The sequence below is a fragment of the Rhinoderma darwinii genome, chromosome 7 (genome assembly GCF_050947455.1).
Source record: "Rhinoderma darwinii isolate aRhiDar2 chromosome 7, aRhiDar2.hap1, whole genome shotgun sequence".
In the NCBI taxonomy this organism is placed as follows: domain Eukaryota; kingdom Metazoa; phylum Chordata; class Amphibia; order Anura; family Rhinodermatidae; genus Rhinoderma; species Rhinoderma darwinii.
In genome coordinates, this window is record NC_134693.1 from 12,164,699 (window position 1) to 12,182,397 (window position 17,699).

At 42.5% G+C, this 17,699-nt stretch overlaps 1 protein-coding gene across 4 annotated transcripts in view; it reads left to right on the top strand.

Moving 5' to 3' along the window:
• The window catches only part of RAVER2 (ribonucleoprotein, PTB binding 2), a 29,918-nt gene that overhangs the window by 4,180 nt on the left and 8,039 nt on the right, over positions 1 to 17,699 (top strand). For 2 of the 4 annotated variants that reach the window (XM_075832765.1, XM_075832763.1), the window contains exons 2-8: positions 7,234 to 7,300; positions 10,067 to 10,536; positions 14,271 to 14,462; positions 15,898 to 16,024; positions 16,109 to 16,182; positions 17,273 to 17,374; positions 17,459 to 17,561. In XM_075832765.1, the coding sequence (XP_075688880.1) occupies positions 7,234 to 7,300; positions 10,067 to 10,536; positions 14,271 to 14,462; positions 15,898 to 16,024; positions 16,109 to 16,182; positions 17,273 to 17,374; positions 17,459 to 17,561 (1,135 nt within the window). Of the gene's footprint in view, positions 1 to 6,031; positions 6,115 to 7,233; positions 7,301 to 10,066; positions 10,537 to 14,270; positions 14,463 to 15,897; positions 16,025 to 16,108; positions 16,183 to 17,272; positions 17,375 to 17,458; positions 17,562 to 17,699 lie in introns of those variants that run through there. The other 2 variants (XM_075832766.1, XM_075832764.1) reach the window with 2 other exon arrangements.

Consider the following 17,699-nt stretch of genomic DNA (forward strand, 5'->3'; position numbering starts at 1 on the left):
AAACACCCCCTCCATCCCTCTCCTGCTCCCCTTCACTTCACTGCAGAAAATGAGGTGTTTACGGTCAAGTTCAGGGGGTCTAAAACTTGAGATAGATTAGGGTTGCACGATGCAACGAGTTATCGATACTACCTCGATGCCGTGCACATTCAAACGGTTCAATATTGTTAATTCATGTATTTCGATGTCACTTTGTGACATCACCAGCCCACCAGATAATCTATCATTACTCTGTGACATCACCAGCCTTTTCCAGATGATCTGTCCTCACTTTGTGGCACTTTGAGGGCTGGTGATGTCACAAAGTGTAACAGATTATCTGGAGAGGGCTGGTCGGATGTCACAAAGTGGAACAGATTATCTGGAGAGGGCTGGTGAGGACAGATTATCTGGAGAGGGCTGGTGGTCACAAAGTGGAACAGATTATCTGGAGAGGGCTGGTGATGTCACAAGGTGAGGACAGACTATCTGGAGAGGGCTGGTGATGTCACAGATAATCTGTCCTCACTTTGTGACATCACAAACCCTCTCCAGATAATCTAATCCCCCCCCCCCCCCCCCCGATTCTGACACCCTACAGTAACATACTCACATGAAAGTGAATAAGGAAACAAAATATCTTCCTGCCCTCTTCTGTGCAGTATACACCAATCGTGCAATGGTATTGTGCTGATGTTTGTGCAGTGGTCTGCAATACTTGTAATGGGGGAGCGGGCTGGGGCAGAGGGAATCCTAATATTTATTCCCTGAAATGTGTCTTCAGCTGCTAATCCTCAATATCGTGCTGTTTGTTACTAAGGAGGTGGACGCGCTCTTGTTATACACCTTATTAGGTTATGTTTATTAAATGGGGGAGGTTTCCTATATGGGAATCCCCTCTACTGTTCATACCGGCACTAGACGACTACACAAATGGTGAACTGCAAACCCCGCTGAAAATTATTCTGATCTCCTCACCTCTCAAATTTCCTTATTGTCGGGAGAACCTCTTTATTTCATTCTGCGCTGTTGATAACAATTACTGATGGGAAAACACATGCTGCCAAATAGAAACTGTCAGCAGGCTGCTATTGACTGATCTGCTATTATGTGTTTGGATTTACTACTTTGTGTACATAGTGGAGTCCTTCTATGAATGAGATTTGCGTCTATTTGGCTCAATGATGCGTAGGACATTTAGAATAAAAATCAAGCAGTGACCAGATCAGTCAAGAGCTGCCACCTCCTTGTTGATGGTTTCAATGTATAGAATTTGTTTTTCCTGCTCTGCACAAACAAACCATATAAAAAGTGCAAATGCATAAGGGATGCTGGATTATATATCTGCGGACTAGAGATGTGAAGCTTCAATTTAACATCTTGGTATACCTGCTACTAACAGCTGATTGTGGGGGCTCCTGTCAGCAAGACCCCTCTAACGCATCCACTTCTGAAATATTCCTGCCTTCTTGCCTCCATTGACTATAGCAGGTGGCACATAGAAGTGTGTGTGATATTCTACTTTCTAGTAGTAAGTTTATATGAATGGAAATCCAGAGCGGAGCCGGGAGGAAGTGGGAAATCCACAGAGGAATCCATTGTATTTCTCTTCCCACCGCTGGATCCAGCTCTTTACTGCGGAGAGCGGCGCTGTTCAGTTATTAAATGGCGAGAATTAAAAAAACAAAACACCAATCACTGTTTATTATGTCAGCCAGGGGTGATTATGAAAGAATGAGTGACCCCCGGAAATAAGTCATGTGTATTCCCCCCCCCCCCCCCCACCCCAGAGTAATTCCAGACAGATTCCTGCTTCTTCACATCCAAGTTCTTGTCCATAGGGGGCAGTATTGTAGTAGTTATATTCTTGTATATAGGGGGCAGTATTGTAGTAGTTATATTCTTGTATATAGGGGGCAGTATTGTAGTAGTTATATTCTTGTATATAGGAGCAGTATTATAGTAGTTATATTCTTGTATATAGGGGGCAGTATTATAGTAGTTATATTCTTGTATATAGGAGGCAGTATTATAGTAGTTATATTCTTGTATATAGGGGGCAGTATTATAGTAGTTATATTCTTGTATATAGGGAGCAGTATTATAGTAGTTATATTCTTGTATATAGGAGCAGTATTATAGTAGTTATATTCTTGTATATAGGAGCAGTATTATAGTAGTTATATTCTTGTATATAGGAGCAGTATTATAGTAGTTATATTCTTGTATATAGGGGGCAGTATTATAGTAGTTATATTCTTGTATATAGGGGGTAGTATTATAGTAGTCATATTATTGTATATAGGGAGCAGTATTATAGTAGTTATATTCTTGTATATAGGAGCAGTATTATAGTAGTTATATTCTTGTATATAGGGGCAGTATTATAGTAGTTATATTCTTGTATATAGGAGCAGTATTCTAGTAGTTATATTCTTGTATATAGGGGGCAGTATTATAGTAGTTATATTCTTGTATATAGGGAGCAGTATTATAGTAGTTATATTCTTGTACATAGGGGGCAGTATTATAGTAGTTATATTCTTGTATATAGGGGCAGTATTATAGTAGATATATTCTTGTATATAGGAGCAGTATTCTAGTAGTTATATTCTTGTATATAGGGGGCAGTATTATAGTAGTTATATTCTTGTATATAGGGGCAATATTGTAGTAGTTATATTCTTGTATATAGGGGGCAGTATTATAGTAGTTATATTCTTGTATATAGGAGGCAGTATTATAGTAGTTATATTCTTGTATATAGGGGGCAGTATTATAGTAGTTATATTCTTGTATATAGGGGGCAATATTGTAGTAGTTATATTCTTGTATATAGGGGGCAGTATTATAGTAGTTATATTCTTGTATATAGGAGGCAGTATTATAGTAGTTATATTCTTGTATATAGGGGGCAGTATTAGTTATATTCTTGTATATAGGAGGCAGTATTATAGTAGTTATATTCTTATATATAGGGGGCAGTATTAGTTATATTCTTGTATATAGGGGCAGTATTATAGTAGTTTTATTCTTGTATATAGGAGCAGTATTATAGTAGTTATATTCTTGTATATAGGAGCAGTATTAGGGTATGTGCACACACACTAATTACGTCCGTAATTGACGGACGTATTTCGGCCGCAAGTACCGGACCGAACACAGTGCAGGGAGCCGGGCTCCTAGCATCATACTTATGTACGATGCTAGGAGTCCCTGCCTCGCTGCAGGACAACTGTGATCATGTTTTCAGTACGGGACAGTTGTCCTGCAGCGAGGCAGGGACTCCTAGCATCGTACATAAGTATGATGCTAGGAGCCCGGCTCCCTGCACTGTGTTCGGTCCGGTACTTGCGGCCGAAATACGTTCCTCAATTATGGACGTAATTAGTGTGTGTGCACATACCCTTATAGTAGTTATATTCTTGTATATAGGGGCAGTATTATAGTAGTTATATTCTTGTATATAGGGGCAGTATTATAGTAGTTATATTCTTGTATATAGGAGCAGTATTATAGTAGTTATATTCTTGTAAATAGGGGCAGTATTATAGTAGTTATATTCTTGTATATAGGGGGCAGTATTATAGTAGATATATTCTTGTATATAGGAGCAGTATTATAGAAGTTATATTCTTGTATATAGGAGCAGTATTATAGTAGTTGTATTCTTGTATATGGGGGAAGTATTATAGTAGTTATATTCTTATATATAGGGGGCAGTATTAGTTATATTCTTGTATATAGGAGCAGTATTATAGTAGTTATATTCTTGTATATAGGGGCAGTATTATAGTAGTTATATTCTTGTATATAGGGGCAGTGTTATAGTAGTTATATTCTTGTATATAGGGGCAGTGTTATAGTAGTTATATTCTTGTATATAGGGGCAGTATTATAGTAGTTATATTCTTGTATATAGGGGCAGTATTATAGTAGTTATATTCTTGTATATAGGGGGCAGTATTATAGTAGATATATTCTTGTATATAGGGGGCAGTGTTATAGTAGATATATTCTTGTATATAGGAGCAGTATTATAGTAGTTATATTCTTGTATATAGGGGGCAGTATTATAGTAATATTCTTGTATATAGGGGGCAGTATTATAATAGTTATATTCTTGTATATAGGATCAGTATTATAGTAGTTATATACTTGTATATAGGGGCAGTATTATAGTAGTTATATTCTTGTATATAGGAGCAGTATTATAGTAGTTATATTCTTGTATATAGGGGGCAGTATTATAGTAGTTATATTCTTGTATATAAGGGGCAGTATTATAGTAGTTATATTCTTGTATATAGGGGGCAGTATTATAGTAGTTATATTCTTGTACATAGGGGGCAGTATTATAGTAGTTATATTCTTGTACATAGGGGGCAGTATTATAGAAGTTATATTCTTGTATATAGGAGCAGTATTATAGTAGTTGTATTCTTGTATATAAGGGGCAGTATTATAGTAGTTATATTCTTGTATATAGGGGGCAGTATTATAGTAGTTATATTCTTGTACATAGGGGGCAGTATTATAGTAGTTATATTCTTGTACATAGGGGGCAGTATTATAGAAGTTATATTCTTGTATATAGGAGCAGTATTATAGTAGTTGTATTCTTGTATATGGGGGAAGTATTATAGTAGTTGTATTCTTATATATAGGGGGCAGTATTATAGTAGTTATATTCTTGTATATAGGGGCAGTATTATAGTAGTTATATTCTTGTATATAGGGGCAGTATTATAGTAGTTATATTCTTGTATATAGGGGGCAGTATTATAGTATATTCTTGTATATAGGGGGCAGTATTATAGTAGTTATATTCTTGTATATAGGGGCAGTATTATAGTAGTTATATTCTTGTATATAAGGGGCAGTATTATAGTAGTTATATTCTTGTACATAGGAGCAGTATTATAGTAGTTATATTCTTGTATTATAGTAGTTATATTCTTGTATATAGGAGCAGTATTATAGTAGTTATATTCTTGTATATAGGAGGCAGTATTATAGTAGTTATATTCTTGTATATAGGGGCAGTATTATAGTAGTTATATTCTTGTATATAGGAGCAATATTATAGTAGTTATACGTCTTGTATATAGGGGCAGTATTATAGTAGTTATATTCTTGTATATAAGGGCAGTATTATAGTAGTTATATTCTTGTATATAGGGGGCAGTATTATAGTAGTTATATTCTTGTATATAGGGACAGTATTATAGTAGTTATATTCTTGTACATAGGAGCAGTATTATAGTAGTTATATTCTTGTATATAGGGGGCAGTATTATAGTAGTTATATTCTTGTATATAGGGACAGTATTATAGTAGTTATATTCTTGTACATAGGAGCAGTATTATAGTAGTTATATTCCAGTACATAGGTCTGATGTTGGTCAGTTGCACCTTGGCTGAGGCACGTTACCCAACTTCTAACTGGAGTTCTTGGATGTTTCTGCCCGCTTTTTACCTTTTTTATTTTTGGTCGTAATTTAATTTGAAATTTCTGATCACTTTCACATCTAGAGACTGAGGCCTATTCATACATCTTGTATTGTTAACCATTTGTCGGCTGCTGCAGCTGTTGGTGGTGGGGCTGTTGATCTGTCATGATATCAGTAATCGATCTTTTTCCCTTTGATAAACACGGTCGTTGCCCAGATGCTGTTCTGGAGGATCCTTTGTCACACTATTTGCATGGTTGCCATGGATGGACGAGCTGGTTTGCATGCTGGAGAGCAAATGCAAAACAGCTACATGTGATCTGTAATATGATTTCCATTTCCCTTGATGACCCTGATCCCGCAGACGGTGGCCCCTGTGTAACAAGGGAAGCTTCAGTCAGTCACCCCGGCTCAGGACTGCTTTATGTTACTGCTGTGATGTGTCAGACGCTCGTCTTTTGCTGGATGGGATTTACTTTTGGTCCACTGCGTAGCGTTCTCTTCTGTTTATGTAACGCCTGACAGCTCATTCAGGGGAAATAAGAGCTGGTCGGCCCCAGTAATCTGACAAATCAATCTTTCTTGCAGGACTCGTATGTAAGCCTGGTCTAAGGTTCTCATATTAACTATTTGTGATATGTAGTCATGCAGCTGTTTCTCCACTACAACTCCCAGCAATCCTGTAAGTTACCATGACAACTAAAAAACGTCATCCTATTTATAAGATGAGGTCTGTAGTTCTATTTAGCTGTAAGATCATTATGATGGTGCAGGTGGAAGTAATGTAGCTCAGAAACCAATTTTTTAGATAATTGCTACAGGTAAATGGCCGTAAGAATTTATTAGATCCAGTATTAGCAGACTTACATAAAAATCTCTAACCCGAGTACTGACCGTAAGCAGTGATCTTGGAAATGGCGAGTAATTGAAACAAAGTATATTAGAAATTTGCAGAATTTTTTATTGATCAAAGGAGTTGTCTGAAAGTCCAAATTACACGGGGCCAATGATCGGGTGAAGGAGCGTTCTTACGACCTGTCAACAGCGCAGCGACCAGCGAACTATCAAGCGAACGCTCGTATGTCGGCTGATATAATCTTTTTATTCTGTAAACCATGGCTGTCGGCAGCACGTCTCCCCGTGTAAACTGTATGGGGACCGAACGATCGTGTTAAAGTCCATTTATCCCCATGGAGTTTGTTGGCCCGTGTACAGGGCCTTTAAACGTGCGCCAATCGGCCTGTAATAATCGGCGGTCGTTATGGGCCCATGTACACCCACCATTATTAGTCTGTGATCCGCTTGTCATCAGATCTTAACAAAAATGCGTTGTCTCGAGGACTACCCCCTCTAAAGCTTTTACTTACGGTTATAAAAACACCTTTAAACCTCCCAATGAATTAGATCCTCTAGTGAGAACATTGTACTTTCTATTGCTCTCAGTTTTAGTAAGTTTCTAGATGTGATTGATCAGATTCTGAATCCTTCCCTGCGGGTCATGTGCCGGGCAGATCGTGGTCACACTCCAGGACTAAACTCCGACTATAGTGTCCTGCAGAACCCCCTTATTCCCAGTGGCCGCACATGCCGCTCGTCTCCTGTTATTCTTTGCAGCAGGAGATGTTTTCTGAATTCTCCTACGCGGCTGTATATATAAATACATAACTGCAGCAGCGTCTTAAGTAAACACGACCCGCGTTCCATATGTTCTTGCAGCGGCGTCTGTTCTTCTTCACAGATGAAGTCTTGTTTTTCGCTGCTCTCATCGTTCTGTTTTCTGTGTTTTTTTTTTTCTTTCTAGGATATCCACGACTTATTGCGGGACTATGAGATCAAGTATTGCTATGTGGATAAAAATAAGAAGACTGGTAAGTGTGCTCCACATAATCTGCCATTCCATAGTCTGCAGGTAGAGATGCAGCGAGAATCTCCGGTTTCATTACACAGATATCCTATTCAGCCATTTGCGCGGCCGCTGTCTTGTATCTGGGAGGGAACCGCAACTGTTCATCCTGAGCTTCCTGGTTCATGAATAGACTGCTAAAACTATGGTGCATAGTACACAGGCACGTTATTAAGACCAGCAGCTAATATCCAGAGTAACCGCCGGGTGCAGCACGGACAGCAGCGAGACTCAATAAGGTGCTGGTCGGTGGTCTCCGGTATCTGGCGCCGCGCTGACTGCAGAGCATCCCACATTTGCTGGAGGGGATCGTGGGTGGGGGGGGGGGGAGATCCATAAAGCGAACAAGACGATCGAGGTCCCACAGATGCTCAATTGGGCTTCAGTCTGGCGAATTAGGGGCCAGAAAAGTACTTGGAGGTCTTGGTCGTGCTCTTCCAACCCCTGTCGGCCCTTTCTAGCCGTGTCGCATTGTCTTGCTGGAATATTCCATCTGCCCCCAGGAAGACAATCTGCATGTATGGGGGGACGACGACGTGATCTGCAACGATGGATTCATACTTAAATCGGTTCAGAGCCTTCCACATGGATGAGTGGCCTAGAGAATACCAGGAAAACATTCCCCCGACCATAACGCTGCCGCCAGCAGCTCGTGTTCTTCCAGCAATGCCGGGTGTTTGTTCTCTGATGTTTCTCGCCTGACACGTCAACGTCCATCTATTCCATGAAGCAGAAAACGTGACTCATCGGAGAAGACTCTTCGCCAATAAACGGTGGTCCAATTCCGATACTGCGGTGCAAATTGAAGCCTTTTTTTTTTTTTTTTCTTCCCGTTGTACCTTTTGTTAGCGTTAGAGCCGTGACCATCCGTCTGCTTCGGAGCCCCATACACAGTCGGGTTCGCTGAACTGTTGTATTAGACACGTCTGGTAGCCGCCTGTTTGATTTTCACGGTGAGCTGCTCCACTGTAGCGTGTCGTTCGGCCCTCGCGCACCTTCATAGCCGATGTTCACCTCTCACATCAATGGCACAGACAGCCTCTCCTACCTTATATACCCACTAAGCCAGCCCACGACACATCACTTTCTTCATGGGCTACACGAGGCCAACGTCGAAAGTAGGAGGTGGTCATGATAATGTGACTCGCTTGTGTATAACGGCATGGTTATGCAAAGTTGAATCCCCTCTGCTTCCAGGATGTCATGAACCAGGTTGCTCAGGATGAACCGTGCATTAAGAATAGAGTGCTGCATTGCATGGACATGAATAACATTGCGGTGCCGCATGTATTGCTGTTACCTGGGGGGGGGGGGGGCCTTTAAGGACAGGGTTAAGATATTGTTTTAATCATTTGATATAACCCCTCTCCTCCCGGGCTCCTTGTATGTGAGATGTTATTGGTCTTACATTCGCTCTTTCCTTGGTAACTGCTCAGAAAAAGCAGAGTTGGCATATTAACGGAGTCCCTGGGACCATGGTATCAGATTAAGATGTGGATGGTAACCGGAGACCTCTTTTACCTGACCCAGCAATTATTGACCTCCTGCAGACCCGCACTTCGCAGAATAATGGGTGATTGCCACTCTGCTGAGTTTGGGCGAATAAAATATTCATTAGACACTTGGCTGCCATATTGTGTGCTCTGGACCATAATAAGGGGCGACAGCTCAGCCTGACTGCGTGTGAATGAATCCATCGTTCATTAGCACTTACATAGGAAGCTTTGCCCTGTCGTGGGTTAAAGCATTATAAAAGACATGTTATATTAGATATAATACTAGGCTGCTGGTACAATTCATTGCGGAGAAGTAGATGACGTGCACAGAGGGACGTTGTCCCTAATAGTTATGTAGTGATGCAGAAATGGGCTGGAGTCTGGGAAAGCACAGAAGTCAAGAAGCAAAACTGGTCTGGCAGTGTAAGGGTGGGCTAGACTAAGGGGAGAATAAGGACTCGGGAGGGGGGGGAGGGGGTCTGGCTTGTTCCCCCAGGTAAGACGTCCATGGATGTCCAGTGGGCTGCAGCGCTGTCTTCTGTACACAGCTCCCTGCACCCTACTGTATCTGGAGATGACATCCGCCCGTTTCTGCTGCGGTAACACGTGCGGTGATCTCCCGGCACTGTGGCATAGCAGAGCCGTCCATTGCACTACAGCGCTGTCCACTTTGGAAACAGTGAGGACAATGCAGAAGTGGCCTGTACAGGAAAAGTATTTTCTTCACTTCAGATACAGTCGAGCCACATCTATAAGATAACGTGACGTAATACAACTTTGTATGGGATAATTGACGACCCCCTTTTAAAGGGGAAATCCAGTAAAAATCCTCTTCTGATCCGTCCTAGATACATGTAAGATTATGACATTCGTGAGGCCTGTGATCTTGGTCCACCACAGTTTTCCAGAATCGAAGACTCTATAGAACAATGAACCCTTTGGCACTGCTCCGAGATTTCTATGACCTAAAATCTGACACATTGAATTGAATGGTCCTTCGTTTATAACGTCAGATGTTCAGTAATAGAAATCTCTGAGCAGTACTAAAGGGTCTCCTTGTTCTTCAGAGCCATAGACTCTGGAAATGCGTTGTGGTGCAGGATCAGACTCGTCGATCTCACCGGTATCTGATCTCTCGTTGCAGTCAGCGGCTCTGTATCTAGTTCTGATTGTTTCTATGAAGCTTGTAATATGTCTCTCCTTGCACTTAGCATCTGTCCGTCCTCTCGTTGCAGCCTTCATCACACTGACAAACGGAGAACAAGCACAAGAGGTGATTTCCATGTTCCACAAACACCTCTTCCGGGACAAGGAGATTTGGGTTCAGCTGCAGCCGACAGACGCCCTCCTGTGTGTTACCAACCTGCCCACCTCGCTCACCCTCCAGGAGTTCGAGGAATTGGTTCGGACGTACGGAAACATTGAGCGATGCCTCCTGGTCTACAGCGAGCTCACCGGCCAGTTCAAGGGCTACGGCTTTGTAGAGTATATGAAAAAGGACTCCGCTTCCAGGGCCCGGCTGGAGTTGCTTGGCAAACAGCTGGAGGAATTTACCCTCTTTGCACAGTGGGTAGATGTCAATCAGCTGACAGCGGATTTTATCCATTCGAAGTGCCTGTTCGTTGACAAACTTCCTAAAGACTACAGCAATACCGATGAACTGACGGAAATATTTTCCTATCTGCACAAACCGTTGTTTTGCCAGGTAGCGGACAATGCTTTTACTCCATCTTGTCTTTACTCGCCATCAGCTGATTTATTTTCTTGCTCGGTTAAACCTCAATTACAATAGCACAACTGCAATTCTACTCCTAATCGTCTGGGGTTAAAAAAAACAACCTGTTTTCTTCCAAAAACAGCGCCACACCTGTCTACAGGTTGTGTGTGGTATTGCAGCTAAGCCACATTCACTTCATTGGAGCCGAGCTGCAATACCGGACCACAACCATGGACATGGGCGCTGTTTCTGCAAGAAAGCAGCCATGTTTTTACAGTTATGGACAACCCCTTTAATGTTGCTTGCTGTCAGTGATTGGAAACCTGTACAGACCTAATCCTTTTTACAGCTGCGAGTTTGTTAAAATTGTATCCAGTCTAGACAATTCTTTGGGCGCTTTAAAAGCCTGTCCAATACATTCTACCTACACTGATACGTTGTAGCAAACAAAAAATATTTGTGTTGCTGATATATTTAGCTCCTGGACTGGATACAATTGTAGCAAACTCAACTGTGAGGTGTGTTAGGGCTATACAGATTTCCATCCATTAGGAAGGTTCACGTTCACTGGCAGACAGCAGAGATCTTGAAATTGGTGGAAAATTGAAAAGCAGTGTATATTAGAAATTTTCAGAATTTTTTTATTATAAATTGATTAGGCTTTATGTGCATAAAACCAAAAAAACCCTCTTAAATATTGGCGCGGATCTGGATTATATTATAAAATAACTAATTACCTAAGTAGCAACTCCCTACTGTAATGCAGTTATAGGGACCCCTCACCCCTTTACAAGTGGAAGCTCCTAAGATCCCTACAGATATCGCTTCCTAAAACAGAGTATTTCAGTCCTGTTGGGGTATATGGGGGCCCAACAATTGGGAACTTAATGTATGCGCCACCGGAGAGAGCGACCCCCCCCCCCCCTCTCTGGCAGTCTTCACCGCAGTATTACATTGTCACCTGTTCATTTGAAGAGTTGCTCTATAATACTGCGTCTCCCCTGTGGCTGGATTTTACTTGTTCTGTTGAGGTGTTTGTTGTTTCAGCAGCTACAATATGGGAGAATGTCGCCCTGTAGAAGTCATCACATAAAAGGTGTGCACGGCCTCACCGGCACGGGTTGTGCTAATGCGATGGTTAAGAAACAAAGCTCTGCTCCAGTCTGTGAATAGTTCCTTACAAGATAATAAACCTCTTCATTAGGAGCAATTATAGCTGCAGTCTGACGGATGTCCGGAGACTTAATTATAGGGACGTCTGTCTGAGATCTTCATTCTTATGCAGGGATGTTCTGCTAGGACAAGAACGCGAATATTGTGTCCATCCGAAAAACATAATTCACTGTTCCGCATGGGGAGGGAGGGGGCACCATTTATACACTATTATAAGGGCGATCACAGGGGTCAGGTAGAGGAGATTTAAAAGATTGTACCTGTAATCACCATTTTACAGTTTATACATAATCGCAGAATAGTGAGTGCAGCTCTGGAGTATAATACAGTCTGTAACTCAGGATCAGTACAGGATAAGTAATGTAATGTATGTACACAGTGACTCACTCCCCCAGCAGAATAGTGAGTGCAGCTCTGGAGTATAATACAGGATATAACTCAGGATCAGTACAGGATAAGTAATGTAATGTATGTGCACAGTGACTCCACCAGCAGAATAGTGAGTGCAGCTCTGGAGTATAATACAGGATGTAACTCGGGATCAGTACAGGATAAGTAATGTCATGTATGTACACAGTGACTCCACCAGCAGAATAGTGAGTGCAGCTCTGGAGTATAATACAGGATGTAACTCAGGATCAGTACAGGATAAGTAATGTAATGTATGTACACAGTGACTCCACCAGCAGAATAGTGAGTGCAGCTCCGGAGTATAATACAGGATGTAACTCAGGATCAGTACAGGATAAGTAATGTAATGTATGTACACAGTGACTCCACCAGCAGAATAGTGAGTGCATCTCTGGAATATAATACAGGATGTAACTCAGGATCAGTACAGGATAAGTAATGTATGTACAGTGACTACACCAGCAGAATAGTGAGTGCAGCTCTGGAGTATAATACAGAATGTAACTCAGGATCAGTACAGGATAAGTAATGTAATGTATCTACACAGTGACTCCACCAGCAGAATAGAGAGTGCAGCTCTGGAGTATAATACAGAATGTAACTCAGGATCAGTACAGGATAAGTAATGTAATGTATGCGCACAGTGACTCCAGAGCTGCACTCCTGGCTTTTTTTTGCAGCAACGTTTTTCGTTGTATGGTAATTATCATTACAGGTAAACAAAGCTTTAAGTGATGAGCAGGAGAGATCGGGCTGTCGGCTCTTTCTCGGCTCGTTGTTGATACATATAATGTGTATAATTTATTTGCCTCCTGTGGCAGTGACCTGAACATGTTTAAATCTTGACTTGTTCTGCCGTGTTGCTGGGACTTCTGCCTGCAGCTATTTCAGACTCTTCCGTTGACCTCACACAGGCAGCATTGTATACACCGAGACCCTATTCCTCTAATTATTGTATAATGGAAACTACGGCAACTTACTAATACACTTTGGATTTCAACTCCTCACCATTTTTAAAGATCTCTGCTTGCTGTCACTAATTGGAAACATTTACTATTTACATGCAGGCTCTAAAAAAATCAGTCTGCAGACCTAATACATCTCACAGCTGAGTTTGTTACAATTGACACTAGTTTGTGAGCTAAATACAACCGCAACACAACTCTCTCCCCTGTCCTGAGTTTGCTACCATGTATCGGTGTAGTTAGAGCTAGTCTGAACTAGACGGATACATTTTAAGAGGATTGTCTAGACTGGATACAATTGTAACAAACCTCAGCTGTGAGAAGTATTAGGTCTGTAGGGGATTACACTATCTGGGTTTAAAAATAAAAAAAAATTCCATTCACTGAAAATAACAAACCCATATTGGAAATGGCAAGAAATTGAAACACAAAGTATATTAGAAAGTTACACACCATTGTGCCCGCTCTGCTGTCGTGGCTGTATCTCGGGTATGACAACTTTGCCCTCCTGAGATCTCGTTACATTGCAGATAAGATAGGACGACCTTCATATTTGTGTTGTTGCCATTTATGACCGTAGTATATGAATTTATGGCGCACTTCACATAACTCGTTCGGTGATTAATCCCAAGTGGAGGCCGAACGTCTTTTAAAAAACAAAACAAGAAAAACGTCAGTGTGTTACCATGTCTATACCTGTCACCTAAACTAATAGGCACCCTATAAATAAACTAGTATTGTTGTAATTAAAGGGAACCAATTGCTGCCACTAGGAGGCGGTCTGTATACAGCTCCTATTCAGGTCTATATGGAGCCTTATTCAGCTGTATATAGGTCGCCCCCTAGTGGCTACAGCAGAGCTTTTTTATCAGTATGTGTGAGGTGAATAGAGGAGGAGAGGGGGGGGGGGGGGCTTTATACTAAAGAACCAGAACTATAGGATGTGTATAAGGAAAATGACCCAAATCCTTTTTGCTGTTTTCCTAGTGAAACTGATTGTAAAGCTCTGAGGTCTGTTAATTTTGGACTGTGGAAAAGTGCCATTCAACTATGGAGTTTTCCTTTTAGCCTGGTCTGGTCAGATTTGTTCTAGTTTGAACCCTATTGAGACATCAACTCAATCTGCAATTTAATAATATAATGTAGTAATTGTGATATCGCCTGTCCTTGCAGCTGGCCGAAGAAGAAAGTGGTCATTCTGGTGGTTTTGCAGTGGTTGAATACGAATCTTCCAGGCAAGCAGAGGAGGTGAGGGACACGATGGATGGGACATCTGTGAATGGGAGCAGGATTCAGGTCTCCTTCTGCGCCCCAGGGTCCCCGGGCCGAAGTGTACTCGCCGCTCTTGTAGCAGCACAGGGAATGGTAAGAGAACAGCGACGTTCAGGGTCTGCCCCCCATTACTGTTTACAGTGGTCCCATCCCCCAATCTACCTTGGGACCATGAGATCTGTGGGGTTTCGTTCCACTTCCCAAGATAAGCGCAACAAAGAACCTTGAGGGCAATAAACTGGTAGATCCTCACATTACGGTCCAAAGGTCCATAAAGGCAAAAGTAGCCATAACTACCAACACGCGGGTAAAATCCAACTGACGAGGCTGCGAGATGCTCTGGTGACCTAGACCCGTCCCGGGTTTCATAACCACTATATATAATTACATAGGAAGTGTAAATAATAGCACTCGCGTATGTCCTGAGAATGTGCGCCTCCAGCTGTATACAAGGAGGTGATGACCAACCTGCAGACTGTCATTCTCCTGGACATTAAAGGGTTATTCCCATTACACAAAGTGATGGCTTTTCACTACAATATGCTGTTGCTTTGTGATTGGTGGGTACCGACTGCCGGGACCCCCATCGATACTGCGATTTAAGGGGCTGGTTTAGTGCTAGGTCCCCTTCACTCACTATTTTTTTTTTTTTTCCCCCTGCACTGCAGAGCCATGGCCACCCGCTTTGCAGGAAAAAAAACCTGTAAAAGGTACACCGCACTAAAGCAGCCCCTTAAATCTCCGTATCGGTGGGGGTCCCGGCAGTCAACAATAAGAAAGTGATGGGAAATTCTATCCAAAAGCCATCACTTTGTGTAATGGGAATAACCCTTTAACTTCCACAGTTGAATGGCACTGTAAACACTTTATAACTAGTGCCGGGACTGAGGCGGTGGAGCATGACACAGGGATTAACTCTTTATCAGCTATACCTTGCCCCTAACTGGTTATCGGAGGAAAACACGCTGGCAGCCGTACGATAAGAGCAGAAGACGTCCGTTATCTCCCCGGCCCAGTCTCTGCACTTACATCTGGAAAACACGGCCAGACATCCAGGGGCTGAAGCTTTAGGTAGGAGGTGGGCAGCCGGGTACATGCCCCATAGACAGCGGGTTTTGGTGTTCTCTTCAGTGTTTGTTCCGATGAATGCCAAAGCAACATTTTCATAGTTTGTGTTTTAGATGCAACATCTCTGCCTGCTGTTAGTGAATAGAAACATTCTTGTTTACATTCAAAGACCTTTCCTGCTCTCACAGCTTGAGGCTTTGTGACAATGTATCCGTCTAGGCATTCTCTGCGGGCTATACATAGCAGCATAAATCTCACTCTTGTCCTTACATTGATCCATTGCAGCAAAACTTCAGCTGAACCACGTTTGCTAACCGTTTTCCAAGCAGGATGTGCGATTGCTCGTCTGGTTTATAAAGAGTATTACAGACCAGTTTCCACGATTCATCTAACGTGTATCCCCCCCCCCCCCCCCCTCCATAACTAGAACATCACATCAATTACTTGTCCTTGTGTGCAGCTGCAGAATAACCGGAAAGGATTACTTCCAGAGCCGAACACGGCGCAGATCATGCAGAGCCTCAATAACCCCGCCATGCTGCAAATGCTCCTGCAGCCCCAGCAGCGAGGGAGGTCCGGAAAGCACGGTGAGCGGTCCCTAACAGTCCTTACAGCACCCCATCCCCCCACTCATGTCCTTTACCGTGTTCTTAGCTCTTTGTATTTCGCAGGTTCCTCTGGACGACCTCACTTTGTTAATCCGACAGTCAGCCAAGCACTTTTACAACTCAACAAACTTAATCAGGTAAGGAGTCGCCCGTCGTCTAGCTCTGCGCCAGGGTCTGAGGGCACAGCATTCATGGGAGTGACCCATTGAAGAGAAGTCCTTAAGTCGTCTTCCGCCAAGTTGTTATAAATTTATATTTAATTATATCTGTTTCTGGGAAAGCTGGGTGGCAACAATAGGGCTACAATTACGGCTACCACAGGGATTGTCACGCTGCTTTGAGGCTCCTGAATGGTGATTCTAGTTAGTTATTCAGTGACCGCTGCGGCATTACTAGGTAGTTTGCTGTTCAGAGCTGTTAGAAAGCTGGGTGACAAGGGAGCTATGATGGTATTCAGCCTTCCCAAAAAAATGTCGTACACTTGATAAAAGAGGGCAAATCATGGACGTAGAAATACAGGTCTTAACCGTAAGCTGCTTAAAACTAGACCAGGCGGGCAGAAGATCACAGGAGTACGTGCTGATAAATGTGGCGCGTTTACTTCTTACGTTGCCTCTTGGTTGTCTTACTATATAGAACAATATTTTGGTGCAAATTGCATTTTAAGCCACACCCCCTTTTAAGCAAAGCCACACCTTTTTTCTAGACTTTTCTAAGCTGTCTAGTGAAGCGTAAAAAGGGACTCAAACAGATAATAAATCTGGCGCACGACATCCACGCCACTTTTTTTTTAAGCGCAACTGGAGTCAGAATTCTGATGCACTTGGCTTCGTAAACCTGCCCTAATGTATTTTAACATGTGCATGATGCCGTATACAAATAAGGAGGGTCCGAATAGAGATGGTGAGTAACTGAAACACAAAGTATGTTTGCGGACAGTGAAATGGGATCATTCTGCTTTAAATCCTTCTCGTTGCTGAGGGTTTGCTTCTCTGTATCCAGTCCAGTAAATGAAATGAATCAGTCTGGAGTCCCTCAGAGGATTGTCTGGACTGGATACAATTGTAGCCGTTACCGGGTATTACTTGCTGCTTTGACGTTTCTGCTAATAGTGGGGGGTGGGGGTGTCGCTCTAATGCCCGTTGGGGGTTCGGAATCAGTGGGTAGAGACTATTTAGTCCCGTACTTCTATATTACATACGTGACATTTGTGCTTTTGTTTCACAGAAGCCGGTCCTCCCAGGTAACCCCCTGCTGCAAAACTACTCTCATCTGCAAATGGCCCAGCAGCAACTTCTGCAGCTCAAGAGCTCACAGTCTAATAACAGCGTAAGTCCCCACGAGGGGGCGGTCAGCGGCCTCGCTCCATCCATTCCTTGTCTCGTACTCTAAACATGTTTTTCTTTGTGGTAGAAGCCCGGCCTACTAGGAGAAGCCCCGGGCTCGATGTTACAGAGCGCGATGGGGACGGCGCAGACAGGATCGGTGGAGGCCGCGCAGAGGGACATCCCGAAAAGTAATGTGGGATTTCAGTCAATTAGCAGATCTGGGTGTGGGGTGTAATGGATAGTGTCATCCCTAATACTCTGTTACTTCATAATATTTAGTTATGGGATAACTGAGTGACAACCCCATGCAGAAGCAGTAATGGTGG